This window comes from Bombyx mandarina, chromosome 24 (assembly GCF_030267445.1).
Source record: "Bombyx mandarina strain Sakado chromosome 24, ASM3026744v2".
Classification (NCBI taxonomy): domain Eukaryota; kingdom Metazoa; phylum Arthropoda; class Insecta; order Lepidoptera; family Bombycidae; genus Bombyx; species Bombyx mandarina.
In genome coordinates, this window is record NC_143230.1 from 8,831,916 (window position 1) to 8,847,751 (window position 15,836).

General features: G+C 39.3%; 1 protein-coding gene across 2 annotated transcripts in view; it reads right to left on the minus strand.

The window, feature by feature from the left end:
• The window catches only part of sim (bHLH transcription factor single-minded), a 92,625-nt gene that overhangs the window by 20,451 nt on the left and 56,338 nt on the right, over positions 1-15,836 (minus strand). For both annotated transcript variants that reach the window (XM_089737970.1, XM_089737969.1), the window contains exons 4-6: positions 14,027-14,148; positions 13,413-13,533; positions 7,758-7,936 (exon numbers count right to left, since the gene is read on the minus strand). In XM_089737970.1, coding sequence (XP_089594096.1) covers positions 7,758-7,936; positions 13,413-13,533; positions 14,027-14,148 — 422 coding nt within the window. The remainder of the gene's footprint in view (positions 1-7,757; positions 7,937-13,412; positions 13,534-14,026; positions 14,149-15,836) is intronic.

Below are 15,836 nucleotides of genomic sequence, written 5' to 3' on the forward strand. Positions count from 1 at the left end.
CTGGATACCAAGTTTCAAGTCAATCGGATGCATGGTTCAGTAGTTATAACGGAACATTCGTAAAAACCACTGTAGGTTTATATATTAGTATAGATTACTAAAACCTACAATTATCGTACGTTCGTCTCCTTCTCGATTCTACCACCAGTACCCCATTCAAATAGCCGGAAGAAGTTTTTTTGTTATGAATATTTCTTCCAAATTCCTACCCATTAAATGACTCTCCTGTAAAGTGGCAAACATTTCCCTCGATATGTTAAAATTATCAGTTTTATTTTTTAAAGTTTTAAATTTAATCAACACTTTTGTTAACGTCTGTACACGTACCGCTTTCGTACACCTGAGAGCCCAGATGTTGGTAACCCGAAACCGTCTAGATAATTGCATTGTAATATTTGAGATTGCAAATTGAAAACATATATCTATAATTGGTGCGTATGTATGAATGATTTTATATAGACATGCTTTAACAAAAACCGATTTCAAATAGAAAAAAAAATATATATCCCAAAACAAATTAATATACACTAAAAACAATAATCATCGAAATCGGTTCGCGTGATATTGAGTTATTGAGTTATTCATCTATTTGTCGCGCACGTGCTTAATGCAAATTTAAGACTTATTTATTTTATTTATTTATTTATTTATTTATGTACACACAGAAAACAAGACACAGTACAGAGTAATAGGAAAATTATGTACAAAGGCACTGCTTATTTCTATGAGAAATCTCTTCCAGCAGACCTGCGAGAGGATAATGAGAATAATAATAAAAAGTGATGACTTATAAGTCCATATAATAATATGGTTAATGGTATCCATGAGAAAACCATATAGTCGTCTATTATCAAAGGTGGCAATCTGTGCATTTGGACAAAAAAATGTTATTGATATGTCAATACAGATTGATTTGAATATAATCGTCTCCTTCAAAGAATACGGTTCAAAACCTGCATTAAATAAAGGTTAATACTTAACCTGTTATTTATCTAAGATGTCGTTCAGAAGAGTTTTGTGACTGCCAACGGAATACAAAGTCAATAATTCGTTTTTCTGATTTACCAATCATTGTCCAAAAGTCACATTGCCGGCTTTGATAATAGTCGACTCATATATGGTTTTCTCATGGATACCATTATCAGAACTGGACTAAATTGTAATGGGACCACACGGGAAGCGTCAGCTTTCTAATAAACCAAGAATTCAAGTTTTATTCACCCAGTTAATAGTTATGAGGTAACAAACATAAAAGAAAAAACATACAGTCGAATTGAGAGATTTTTAACGTGATAACGTCTTATAAAACGAGGAACAACGGCTGCACGCACGAAACAAGTGTCACGTTCCGCCTAAGTGTGCAAGCGAGAGCGCGGAACAAGCGATAGAGTGGCACAATCGGCCTAAGCGTTGGCTTGTAACACATTTATCTCTGTTCTCGCGTGACGTCAGAGCTAAGAGTTCGAATAGTTCTGCTATTGACGTTATCACGTAAAACTATCGTCCGTAAACCGACTTTACAGACACCCAATCTTTTTTTGTTTATGTGCATTCTTAGACATCACCGCGTGAATGCTGCTACCCGTCTCAAGACATGAGGTCGAGATCTCATTGATTTGTAATTACAGCTGCTCCAATATACGAGAAGCACATAGATTTTTCTACGGAAAAACGATTTACCTTGTCAAGTGTCCTATTTTGATGATTGATACACGGTTAAATAAATCGATTATTAAATCGATTATTATTTAAATAATAAACAGAATAGTTTACGACGAACGAAATCGAAGGCTTCGCTTTCGCAGTTATTTCAATCTTGTCCGTACGCTACACGCGTTACTTGACGCGTTTCGGAGCGCTGTGCGTCAGTGTTGCATGGTTCAAAATTCGAAATTGCCGGTATTTAAACGTTTTTGGGGATTCCCGTAAAACTTAAACCAACATTAACGTTACATTTGAGTGTTTACATTATTAAGAAATCTTTAAATTCAACATCATGTAATGGAAATTGAAAAGAGGGAAGTTTACAAATATATGATTTCATTTTTGCTGCGTGTGATTCGCACACGGAGATTTTGTCCATAACTTCGAGGGGCCACCGAACGTGTAGGAGAAGCTCACGGGGCAAGGCGACTTTGCTACGATCTGCCTTAGCAAGAGCAATGCTTCGCTGAATCTACTACCGGATCGAAATCATCATCAATAAGATGAGCTCATGGCTATTCGAAGTCGTCTTGCCAGCAGAAGTACACAATGCTTCCGTTCCTATTCTTCTTTTATTTCATATTCATAAAAGAACAGATATGAAATTTCATATCTAAGGAAGTATATTCGCGGTATACAAATCCGTAATAACTTTTTTGTTCCAATCTATTTTAGTTTTTCTTCCAGGAGTGAACGTCAGAGCGTCGTGTGAGATGAGATAGGCAGCTACGGGCTTAATGCGGAGCTTGTCAAGCTGACAACCTTTTGCCCAATGCTATCTAAAGCCTTGAAAATCATTGTTGTAATTTGCAGCTGTGACCTAGGCAGCGCAAGATGAATGTGGGAATTCCGAAACTGAAAGTGGGAAGACACATGAAAATAAAAAACAAAAAAAAAACTTTCCAAAAATCGAATTTTGAAAGCGTTCAAGAATCTGAAATAAAATAAAAGGCTATATTATTATTCATGTAGAAGTAATATTAAGAAGAATTACTTTAGTTTAAATAGAAGTACTTTTCGATTATGACCGATTAATTTGAAGTTGATTGATAGGGCGGCTCGTACGTCCTATCAAAACAGCAAGCCAGAACCTTCGGTTTGAAGGGTGGGGCAGCCGTTGTAACTACACTGAGAGACCTTAGAACTCATAGCTCATGGTGGGTGGCGCCATTTTCGTTGTAGATGTCTATGGGTTTCGGTAACCACTTAAGACCAGGTGGGCTGTGAGCTCGTCCACCCATCTAAGCAATAAAAAAAAACCGGCGACAAATTTTTTTAAGGGAAATTTTATTAAATGGAAAACAAAGGGAACAAGTCTGGCAACATTTGCCGTGAGCATTTCCACGAACCTCTAACAGTCGTATTGTTGAGTCCCGGGCCAGGTTTACGCGTCTCTGATTGCCGTGAACTAATAAACTGTGAACTTGTACGGATAATTGTTTCCGTTGTTGGATAAGTCACGAAATATTGTCGTCATTACTACGGGCTCTCGACGTAGTATTGAACTTTTATTCTGCTATTGGATAATGCTGAGCAGCGTGCTCTGAATATTGTACTATTGTATTTATGTATATATATTGTATTATATCGAGGGGTATTTGGCTATTTTAAAGTCGTCGTGGCCTAAAGGATAAGACGTCCGGTGCATTCGTATCTAGCGATGCACCGGAGTTCGAATCCCGCAGGCGAGTACCAATTTTTCTAATGAAATACGTACTTGACAAATTTTCACGATTGACTTCCACGGTGAAGGAATAACATCGTGTAATAAAAATCAAACTTGCAATTTTATAATTTGCGTAATTACTGGTGGTAGGCCTCTTGTGAGTTCGCACGGGTAGGTACCACCATCCGCCTTTTTCTGCCGTGAAGCAGTAATGCGTTTCAATTTGAAGGGTGGGGCAGCCGTTGTAACAATACTGAGACCTTAGAACTTATATCTCAAGATGGGTGGCCATTTACGTTGTAGATGTCTATGGGCTCCAGTAACCACTTAACACCAGGTGGGCTGTAAGGTCATTCACCCATCTAAGCAATAAATTGACAGCATTAAGTCAGGAGAGTGATGTAGGCTACCTTTTATCCCGAGAAGACTTCTTGTTTTCCCGGAACCTACACCGACGCATTGTAAGCAGTTGAAGTCGCCCTAAACACGTCATTTCGGATCCTCCCGATCCACTAACGGTGCTTTTAGGTAACTCAAGCACCGGTCATCGTTCTCGTCGAACCCGTCGCTTGCGACGAAGGGCTCGGCGAGTAAATTAACCTACAGATACAGCCCACTGAGTTTCTTGCGGGATCTTCTTAGTGGGTCGCGTTTCCGATCTGGTGGTAGATTCTGCGAAGCACTGCACTTGCTAGGGCCAGTATTAGCACCACTTCGGTTTGAGCCCTGTGAGCTCACCTACTCGCTCGGTTACGCTGGCATAACCCTCTAGGTTACCAGCTTAGGTAGGACAAAAAAAACACCGAGGCTTTCCCTTGACGAATCGAGTTTTACGTGACAACGTCAGTAGCGGAACTATTCGAACTGCTAGCTCTGACGTTACGTGAGAAGAGAGATAAACGTGTTACAAACCAACGCTTGGGCCGATCGTGCCTCTCTATCGTTTGTTTCGCGCTCTTGCTTGCACACTTAGGCGGAACGTGACACTTTTTCGTGCGTGCAACTAGCGTTCGTCGATTTATTAAGACGTTACTACTACTGCGCTAGCGCTATGATCCCGAAGTGGGTCTTGGCCACCGACAATAAGCTTTGCCATTCATCCCTGCGCTGCGCAACACCTTGCCAGTCCGTCACTTGGAGCTCACGTAAATTTCCTTCCACAGCGTCAGACTAGTGGTACTTGGGTCTCCCTACGGGGCGGCGTCGCTCCGGTACACCCACGTACACACGTTTCACAGCCCGGTCCTGCTCCATACGCACTACATGCCCGAGCCATCCGAGCCTCCGTGCCTTCAACTCCCCCAGAATATTTGGCTCACCATAAAGCCTCTCCACATCCTTGTTTTTCCGGACGTGCCAAGAACCGTAATCTTTTTGAACTGGTCCTAGTATTTTTCTCAGCACCTTTCGCTTCGTTACGAGAAGCTCTGTCTCTTTATATGTAAGCGTCCATGCTTCGCATCCATACAATAAGATCGCTCTCACTATCCGAATATTGGTGCGCCTGCTTAGTAGCTTTGAAGAGAGAACCGGATGTAGGGCTGCACTGCATCGTAGGGTATTTTGTACACGTATTTCGATCTCGATTAAGATCGAAATACGTGATCGAGATTGAGATGTTATAAATCACGTAAAAATACAACTAACAAGAAAATACTTGAAATTTCTCGTCGTGTAACGGAAACAGATCGCAGGACTCGTTCGTACCGTGAACCATGGACACGGATTAATGATATATACGTTCTCGGAATAGCGTGCCCCGCTTTATCGAATGGCATTATTTAATTTACGCTCTTTTATTCGCTTAAATGGGTAGAGCAATTGTAGTTCTCGACGCGAGTCTTAGACTCAGCGATGGCGGCAAATTACGCCAGTGACTAAATCTTACTAATATTATAAAGGCGAAACTTTGTAAGAATGGTCTGGTGGAGCTATTTTTTGAAGTTATACTTCTTTAGGCGCGTTATGAAATATTTATGAGAGCGAAATTTTACGATGCGCGCGCACCGTGACACAAAATTAACAGAATGAAGTTGCCCACTAAATCGCTCATTACAATACGACCGACGTAACTTGGCGAGTCTGAATATAGCCGCAGGTGAACTTTCCGAACCGTACCGAGAATTACCGAATTTATACGATGTCAAGAAAAGGGATGTCCAATATGCGTGTTTGAGGATGTTGTTTAATCGATTTTTTTTCAAATTGATTAAAATTTAAATAAAAAAAAAAGAAATAAATTTAATAAAAATAAAGTATAACTTCTTACGCGCGTACATAAGTACACGCACCTTTTTTTTATTGTTTTGATGGGTGGACGAACTCGCAGCCCATCTGGTGTTAAGTGGTTACTCGAGCCCATAGACATCAACAGCGTAAAAGCCGTCACTCACCTTGAGATTAGAATTCGAAGTCTTAATTTTATATTACAAAGTCGGCGCACTTCTCACCACAACCCGTAATGATTAATGATATATACGTTCTCGGAATAGCGTGCCCCGCTTTATCGAATGGCATTATTTAATTTACGCTCTTTTATTCGCTTAAATGGGTAGAGCAATTGTAGTTCTCGACGCGAGTCTTAGACTCAGCGATGGCGGCAAATTACGCCAGTGACTAAATCTTACTAATATTATAAAGGCGAAACTTTGTAAGAATGGTCTGGTGGAGCTATTTTTTGAAGTTATACTTCTTTAGGCGCGTTATGAAATATTTATGAGAGCGAAATTTTACGATGCGCGCGCACCGTGACACAAAATTAACAGAATGAAGTTGCCCACTAAATCGCTCATTACAATACGACCGACGTAACTTGGCGAGTCTGAATATAGCCGCAGGTGAACTTTCCGAACCGTACCGAGAATTACCGAATTTATACGATGTCAAGAAAAGGGATGTCCAATATGCGTGTTTGAGGATGTTGTTTAATCGATTTTTTTTCAAATTGATTAAAATTTAAATAAAAAAAAAAGAAATAAATTTAATAAAAATAAAGTATAACTTCTTACGCGCGTACATAAGTACACGCACCTTTTTTTTATTGTTTTGATGGGTGGACGAACTCGCAGCCCATCTGGTGTTAAGTGGTTACTCGAGCCCATAGACATCAACAGCGTAAAAGCCGTCACTCACCTTGAGATTAGAATTCGAAGTCTTAATTTTATATTACAAAGTCGGCGCACTTCTCACCACAACCCGTAATGTATAATACAATCTACCTTCTACTTCTTCTTAATTTGTTGGCTCCGGCACGGTTTGTGTATTAGCCAGCGTCAAGTAATAAGATTTTTATAATTTGCCGATTAATGAATTACCGTTTATCTACATATATAAAAATGAATTGCTGTTCGTTAGTCTCGATAAAATAATAATAATTTTGGTCTTGAATTATTTGTGGAAGTCCAGAGAAGGTTTAAAAGGTAGATAAATATGAAAATGCTCGGAATTAAATAAAAATAACAATTTTGTTTTTCCTTTGATTTGTCCCCCGTCGGACGGATTCCTTTTGTTTGTTTTAAGTTTATTTTATACAAAAGTTTAGGCCTTTTATCTATCGATTGAGGCACTACGAAGTCTGCCGGGTCAGCTAGTGAGTAATAAAACACTAATCGCGACATAACATAAATCATTAAAAACGAATTAAATTTACAAATGAGATGGTAAGTGAGGAAATATAATCTCAGTAAAATGGTGATAATTTACTGAGACATTTTCAGTGGACTTTTCGGAGGATTCCGAGAAGCTACGTCCAGCGGCTTTGTTTCATTTTCCCGCATTTGTGCACTTTCACAGATACTAAACAGTTAATAAGCCACCGGTTATTACACATTTAAACCTGAAGAAACACTAAATAGACAAAATAAAACAAATCACACCACTTCGCTCCTCGCGTTCCCGCCAAAAAGTCTTACAATCTACCTTACGTCGTTGCGGTGTTAAAATTTTGTATTACATTGCCGTTTTACAAATAATTTTGTTAACGCTCCAATGTATCCAGTTTGGAGCATAAAAACATTTTGAACTAGCGACCCGTCCTCGCTTCGCTTCGGAAACATTAAATTTTATTATTGATAGCTGAGCCCCCGATGTTGCCCGCGGTTATTGTTGTACCGCGGGTGACGCCGCGGGGCGAAGCTAGTCTAAAAAAAGTAGCCTAAGTTACTCCTTATATCATCGCCTACCTATTAGTGAAAGTCTTATCAAAATCGGTCCAGCCGTTCAAGAGATTAGCCGGAACAAACAGACTGACAGACAGACAAAAATTGTAAAAATATTATTTTGGTGTATGTACCGTATATACATTCATATGCATATAGTAAAAACAAACAAATACAAACAGACACTCCAATTTTATTTATATGTATAGATTACGTAATATCCCACTGACCTTGCATCCAGGAAGATCAGCCGCATGTCCAACGACGCTCGGAACATGAACATGTTGGAGTGCAGCTTGAGTTCTGTGACGGCGGAGGGGGGGAGGGAGTGCCCCACTGCCACCAGCCCAAGGGGGGCGGAGCCCTCACCGAACCGCCGAACTCTTAGGTAGCCGGAGCAGTGGATCACCTGAGACATCTTCACTTTAATACGACTGTATCGAAATTACAATTTTTTTTTATTGGTTAGGTTGGTTGACGAGCTCACGGCCCACCTGGCGTTAAGCAGCTACCGGAGCCCATGGAAATATACAATGTAAATGCGTATAATAGAAATCAAACCCGCAAAATTATAATTTGCGTAATTACTGGTGGTAGGACCTCTTGTGAGTCCGCGCGGGTAGGTACCACCGCCCCGCCTATATCTGCCGTGAAGTAGTAATGCGTTTCGGTTTGAAGGGTGGGGAAACCGTTATACTGTAAAAACTGAGACCTTACAACTCTTCTCTCGAGGGGGCTGGCGACATTTACTACGATGTAGATATCTATGGCATCAAGCAGCGTCTATTTGGTATCGTACAGTCTCGAATGGTGAATTTCTTCGGACACGTTTCGCGACGAGATGGCCGGTCCATAGAACGCCTCGTTGTACAGGGAAGCGTTGATGGTACAAGACCGCGCGGGAGGCCACCAATGCGGTGGACCGGCCAAATTAAAACTGTAGTGGGAGGTCACCTAAATGAGTGCAGTAGAATGGCCTCGAGCAGGGAGAGATGGCGCGACATCGTGAGACGCATCAAGTCTGCCCCTTCCAACACTACATGACGATCACGACCACTCTGTCAAGAGTGACACGACTGAGAAGAAGAAGAAGAAGAAGAAGATATCTATGAGCTCCGGTTATCATCTAACACAAAACAAAAACTAGAATAGCTAAAGAAGTTTTTTAGGTTATGATATTTTTTCCGAATAGCCTTTCACTAAAAAATATGTAAATTTACAACAACAACAACAACAACAAAACAATAATTAAAGCATTAGTAGGTACTGCAGAAAGAACATCGTCTTTTGCATTAAAAGTGTACAATTTCCTAAAATATTCGAAATGTTAATATGCGGAATCATTTGGTATCACCAGTCACCAGTTTGGTTTTAGTTTTTTTTTTTAAGGAAACCTATGTTTCTATTCTACTATTAACAAAATTAATACATAATTTTATCTTACTTTAAAAGACAGATAATGTAACTGGCAAAAAATAAATGTTGCAAAAATGATTAATATTGAAAACTAGCTGACCCGGCAGACTTCGTAGTGCCTCAATCGATAAATTAAAGACCTAAACTTTTGTATAAAATAAACTTAAAACAAACAAAAGGAATCCGTCCAACGGGGGACACATTAAAGGGAAAACGAAATAATTATTTTTATTTCATTCCGAGCATTTTCATATTTATCTACCTTTTAAACCTTCTCTGGACATGCACAAATAATTCAAGACCAAAATTAGTCAAATCAGTCCAGCCGTTCTCGAGTTTTAGCGAGACTAACGACAGCAATTCATTTTTATATATATAGATAGATTAAACCTTTAAAACACTCTCCTGTAAAATTTAGTAAGTTCTGAGATTATACAGTTTTAATGCGAGAAGATGAATATAAGATTTATTCTCCAGGCCAAAATAAAGGCAGAAGCGCCCGTCCCAACCCACAATACGCCATAACCGAACAATTTGTGTCAATATCTGATTTACTAATACGCAAAACGTGTAACCCATTAAAAACATTTCCGAATGTTTATCAAGTTCACCTAGAGAGAGCTTTAAGCCGTGCGACAATAAGGGAAATACACCCCCCTTTATTTGCGATGCACTTTATTAGCATTACACAGGGTGTCCGCTTGTGAAAATTGAATTGATTAACCGAATAATTCGGGGGGGACTGAGTTGTTTTTGTTCGTTGATAAAACTTTACATGCGTCTTTACGATTTTGTTTGCGTAATTTTTCGGGATTTAGTTTAGTTTAGTTCTTTTGTGTGTATTAAACTTGTGCAAGCAAAGATTTTTTTTTCTATTTTCTTTTTATTATCTCCTAGTGATTTGTATCATCAATGAGCTATTATTCCTTTGGCTGATTTAAAATCTTAATAGTGATATAACAGAGTCAGATGTCCATTAGAATTTTGTTGGTGTAATTTTTCGGGATTTAGTTTAGTTATCTTTTGTATGTATTAAACAAAACTTATGCAAGCAATGATAATATTGTTTTTTTTTATTTTTTTATTATTATCTCCTAGTGATCTGTATCAGCAATGAGCTATTCCTTTGACTGATTTTAATCTTAATAATGATATAACAGAGTTAGATGTCCAGTGACATCTTCATCTTTTATCGTAAGATCTAATATCTATTCTCTAAAGTAGGTATACTGTGCTTTCTATGTCTAGTAAGCTGCACTGCTCCTATTATTTTTTTCCTTTCTAAGCCTTGAGAGGCTATTTCAGCTTCACCCTAACATGTAGGTGAGCTCACGGGGCTCATACCGGAAGTTTTGCTAACACTAGCCCTAGCAAGAGCCATGCTTCGCAGAATCTACCACCGGATCGGAAACGCGACCCACTGAGAAGATCCGGCGAGAAACTCAGTGGGCTGTGTTAACTGTGGGTTAACTGCTCCTGTGCCTCCCAGGTCCGACGCCAATTTATTGACGTGTGTCGAAGCAATAGTAACGGAAATTTTATTTTGTCTAGCGTGAGGGTGTAAAATGTCCGATATTTCCTGAAGATACAACGATGCTATATATCTATGTATTTAGTATGTGTGTATGTGTAGCATTAACGGTTGCCTCTGTCCCTAGCTTTGCTGACGTCCACGGGCGACGGTAACCATTCACCACCAGGTGGGCACTCGTCTGCCTTCAAGGGCGATAAAAAATTAATATAATACAAAAAACTGTGCTGCGTGTAACGAAATTACCAAAGACTTGAAGAAGACCGATCAACTTGAAAATTTGCATACGGGTTAAGTATTGATAATGATACAATAATTTCGCTCTAACATTTTGATCAGCAGCAACAGGATATAGAAAAAAAAACGTATGCGTCCAACTGAAGTGATAACTTAAACTACCTAATCTAAATTTAATTAATTGTTTTTAAATTTTATGTATATTAAATATGATAATGTAAGGAAAATTGTAAGATAAATTGAAAAAAAATATATAAATAGTTAAGAGTTACATACGTTCTCAGTAACGCTGAGAGAGAGAAAGGGAGAGAGAGAAAGGGAGAGAGAGAAAGGGACGCCTGGCGCCGTAGCGCGTTACGTAACGAAGCGTTTTACCCTTCCATAAGAAGATATCACATAAAAAAACATGAAACTAATCGCCCGTTAATTTATATTATTATTATAAGTTGGAACATTATTATGATTCTATCGTCACAGATTTCGCCAAGACTACACTACGGACAAATAATATTAGAAACAAACAATATTAATCTATTCTGAATTTGACCACAGATTTTCAAAGCAAAAGTTACCGTCGCCCATGGACTTCAGCAATGCCAGAGGCAGAGCCAAGCCGCTGCCTACCGTTTAATACTCTCCACAAGCCTCGTTTGAAGAACGACATGTGTGTGTGTTTGTATATGTATATAATACTAGCTGACCCGGCAGACTTCGTCGTGCCTTAATCGATAAATAAAATACCTAAAATTTTGTATAAAATAAACTTAAAACAAACAAAAGGAATCCGTCCGACGGGGGACACAACAAAGGAGAAACAAAATTGTTATTTTTATTTAATTCAGAGCATTTTCATATTTATCTACCTTTTAAATCTTCTCTGGACTTCTACAAATAATTCAAGGCCAAAATTAGCCAAATTGGTCCAGGCGTTCTCGAGTTTAGCGAGACTAACGAACAGCAATTCATTTTTATATATATAACTAGTCAGGTCATAAGTATTGTCACACAGTAAAAACTTTTCTTTTAGAATGCTGGCTACAAAAAAGTTTATTGAATTCGAATTTCGAATTGTTCATGTAAATAAAATTGTATACTTTAAGAATTTTACTCATTTTTAAACAGTCTTTTGAGAATCATATCGAGCAAGATCGAGGGACTGCTGATCAATAGCCTTTGCAGTAGGCACTTGGAAGGAGAAAAAAATAAAATAAAAAATGTAATGGTATAAAATGTATATATATAATGAGAGTTATGTGTTAGATTTTTTAAGTCACTAACATAGATATAAGTAATTACTACTAACAAAATGTTATGGTTTTAAAAAAAAAACTGAAATAAAGTATTAATAATAATAATAATAAACATGGAGTGGACGCTTAAAGAAGACCGTGTTGCAGTTATTGCGTTGCATCGTTGCGGTTACGCGCCAATTCAAATTTTTAACATACTGAAAAATTTGGATATAACCAAAAGATTCGTTTATCGTACCATCAAACGATACAATTAAGACTCTAGTGTAGATGACAGGTCAAGAAGTGGTCGCCCTCGGTCTGTTAGGACTCCAGCAGTAATAAAAGTTGTGAAGGCGCGAATTCAAAGAAATCCCAAACGTAAGCAGAAACTGTTGGCCCTTCAGATGGGGTTAAGCAGAACCACGGTGAAAAGGGTGTTAAATGAAGACTTAGGGCTTCGGGCATATCGAAGAAAAACAGGACATCGTTTGAATGCTCGTCTAATGGACCTGAGACTGAAGAGATGCCGCGCTTTGTTGAAGCGGTACGCGGGAAAAAAATAACGGGAAATTCTTTTTTCGGATGAAAAAATTTTTACCGTAGAAGAGAGCTACAACAAACAAAATGATAAGGTGTACGCACACAGTAGTGAAGAAGCGAGCAACCGTATTCCGCGTGTCCAACGAGGTCATTTTCCATCCTCGCTCATGGTATGGTTGGGAGTTTCTTATTGGGGCTTAACAGAGGTACATTTTTGTGAGAAAGGTGTAAAAACGAATGCAGTTGTGTATCAAAATACAGTCCTGACGAACCTTGTGGAACCTGTTTCTCATACCATGTTCAATAACAGGCACTGGATATTCGAACAAGATTCGGCGCCAGCTCATAGAGCGAAGAGCACACAAGACCGGCTGGCGGCGCGTGAAATCGTTTTCATCCGGCACGAAGACTGGCCCTCCTCCAGTCAAAATTTGAATCCGTTAGATTACAAGATATGGCAACACTTGGAGGAAAAGGCGTGCTCAAAGCCTCATCCCAATTTGGAGTCACTCAAGACATCCTTGATTAAGGCAGCCGCCGATATTGACATGGACCTCGTTCGTGCTGCGATAGACGACTGGCCGCGCAGATTGAAGGCCTGTATTCAAAATCACGGAGGTCATTTTGAATAAACTTTAGTGTCATAAGAATCTATGTTTTGTTAAGTTCATTTTGGTATATGAATGGTTACATAATGAATAAACTTGTTTCAATTATTTTACATTAAACATGTGACAGAGTTTATGACCTGACTAGAAGTATATATAGATAGATTATTATAGATTCTGTTATTTTCGCAAAAAGTAATGCACCTACAACAGCACTCTACACCACCCTTCGTTGACTGGAAAAGAGAATGTCTCAGACATTAAGTCCGCCATTTGTGCATGAAGTCGAATAAATAAATAAATAGAAAGACATTTAAGTACCTTGTATCCTGAGGTGGTTAGGCCGGCGTTCCTCTTCGCCAGCACACATTTCATTCTGATGAAGAACGCTCTCTCGCACTCCGCATCGACTGTCGGACCCCACGTCCCTCCCACCGGATACCTGTGCACAAAAGCATCATGATGATTCAGACTTTATTTTCCACTAACGATCCGCTCTCGCTTCGCTTCGAAAACTGTAATTTTGTTATTGATCTAACTAATTGAATTTTCGGGAAATTTCAATTTCCAAATCTGGTCCTGAGAAGTAACAAACACAATAAAAGACGAACGTAACTAAACTTGAGACCTTAGAACTTATACCTCAAGGTGGGTGGCGCATTTACGTTGTAGATGTCTATGGGCTCCAGTAACCACTTAACAACCAAGTGGGCTGTGAACTCGTCCACCCATCTAAGCAATAAAAAAAAATTAAGCACCACAGACCTGACCATTATTGCCACGAGGCAACCACGTGTTCCACTTTCAGACTACGCCCTCACAAACCAAATCGGTGGCGGTTCCAGACTTCACCCTCATCTAAGAAGGCTATAGTGGTCTTGAGTTAGATCCTCCAACAAAGCGATGGAGGACATATTACAACTTTCGGACATTACCCAACTGAAGGATACTGGTGTCCATGGTATGAATGAGGATGGTGGAGACTCAGTACAGCATTCATCTCCTCGTGGTCTGCTTGGTGGATGTACTCGTATATAGAGTTGCCGGTCAGTTCCACCTATATACAGGAAAATCAATCGTGAAATACAAATTTGGTACCTATTTTGTGAGGCTAAATAAAAATGAAATCGTGTAATAAAAATCAAACCCGCAAAATTATAATTTGCATAATTACTGGTGGTAGGAAGTCTTGTGAGTCCATACGGGTAGGTACCATCACCCTGCCTATTTCTGTCGTGAAGCAGTAATGCGTTTCGGTTTGAAGGGCGGGACAGCCGTTGTAACTATACTGAGATCTTAGAACTCATATCTCAAGGTGGGTGGCGCATTTACGTTGTAGATGTCTATGGGCTCCGGTAACCACTTGACACCAGGTGGGCCGCGAGCTCGTCCACCCATATATGCAATAAAAAAAAAGCGCTCTTTCCTTTATTACACTAAATAAGTAGTAGAGAAGGAGTATGCTTTATTGTGTACCAAAATAAATAAGGACGCAAAATATGAAGTACAAAAAATACAATGGGCGGTCTTATCACTAAGAGCGATCTCTTTCATACAACCATCAGGTGAACAAGAATCACTTTAGGAAATAAATTATATGCGATGTAAGGCTACTTGGTTTAAGCAGCTTTTAATGGTAGGCAGCGGCTTGGCTCTGCCTCTGGCATTGCTGTCGTCCATGGCCGACGGTAACCACTGACCATCAGGTGGGCCGTATGCTCGTCTGCCTAGAAGGCAATAAAAAAAATAAGAAAAAAACGCAACATCTATCTTTGTAATTAAAGGTGCCTTTTATTCGGTATCAGCGTCAACAGTTCGATATTTTTAATTTAACTTCAATTAACTTTACTCCATTCCAATAGCTAAAGTACTTTTTTTGTTATGATTTATTTTTTTCGAAATTTTAAACTTTAAATGGCTCATCTCCTGTAAAATCGGAAGAGCTTCGCTTAAGCCAAATAGCCTGTGGCGGGTAAACATCATACAACCCAATATATTTGACAGATGCCTGTATCTTACCTATGACATTTTCAAAATAAGCACCCATATCGTCTTTTCGCATTAAAGCCTTCGTCAAACAGAACGCGTACTTAGTGCGCGTCAGAGCGCTAAACTAACGCCGCGCTATGACGCCGAGATGTATTGTACTACTACGGTATGTTACCATAGTAGTACAACACATCTCGGCGTCATAGTGTAGCGTTTTGACGCGCGCTAATTACGCGTTCTGTTTGACGAAGCCTTTAAAGTGTACAATTTCCAAAAATATTCGAAATTGAGTTAATATGCGGAATCATTTGGTATCATCGCCAGTATTTTTTTCATAAATACTGTCAAAAGAGCGTAGTTTAGTTTTAGTTTTTTTTTTAGTTAACCAATATTTTGACTACTGTTAACAAAATTAATTCTCGATGAGCTAAACGTCAAGACCCGTCTATCTACAATCTGTATGCAGCGTCTCCTCAAGTACTTCGGACACGTGGCCCGACAAAATCCTGAGAACTTGGAAAAATTAATAGTTGTAGGTCACGTGGAAGGAAAGAGAAGTCGAGGAAGATTGCCAACCAGGTGGACGGACATTATCAAGGAGGCCACAAACACCAGCGTCCCGGGCGCCATTAAGCAGGCCGAATGCAGGCAGCATTGGAGGAAGCTGGTGCAAAAACTGGACCAAGGTGGTCACGTCCCTCAGTAATGAGGAAACGACAGAGAAGAAGAAGAACAAAATTAATACATAATTTTATC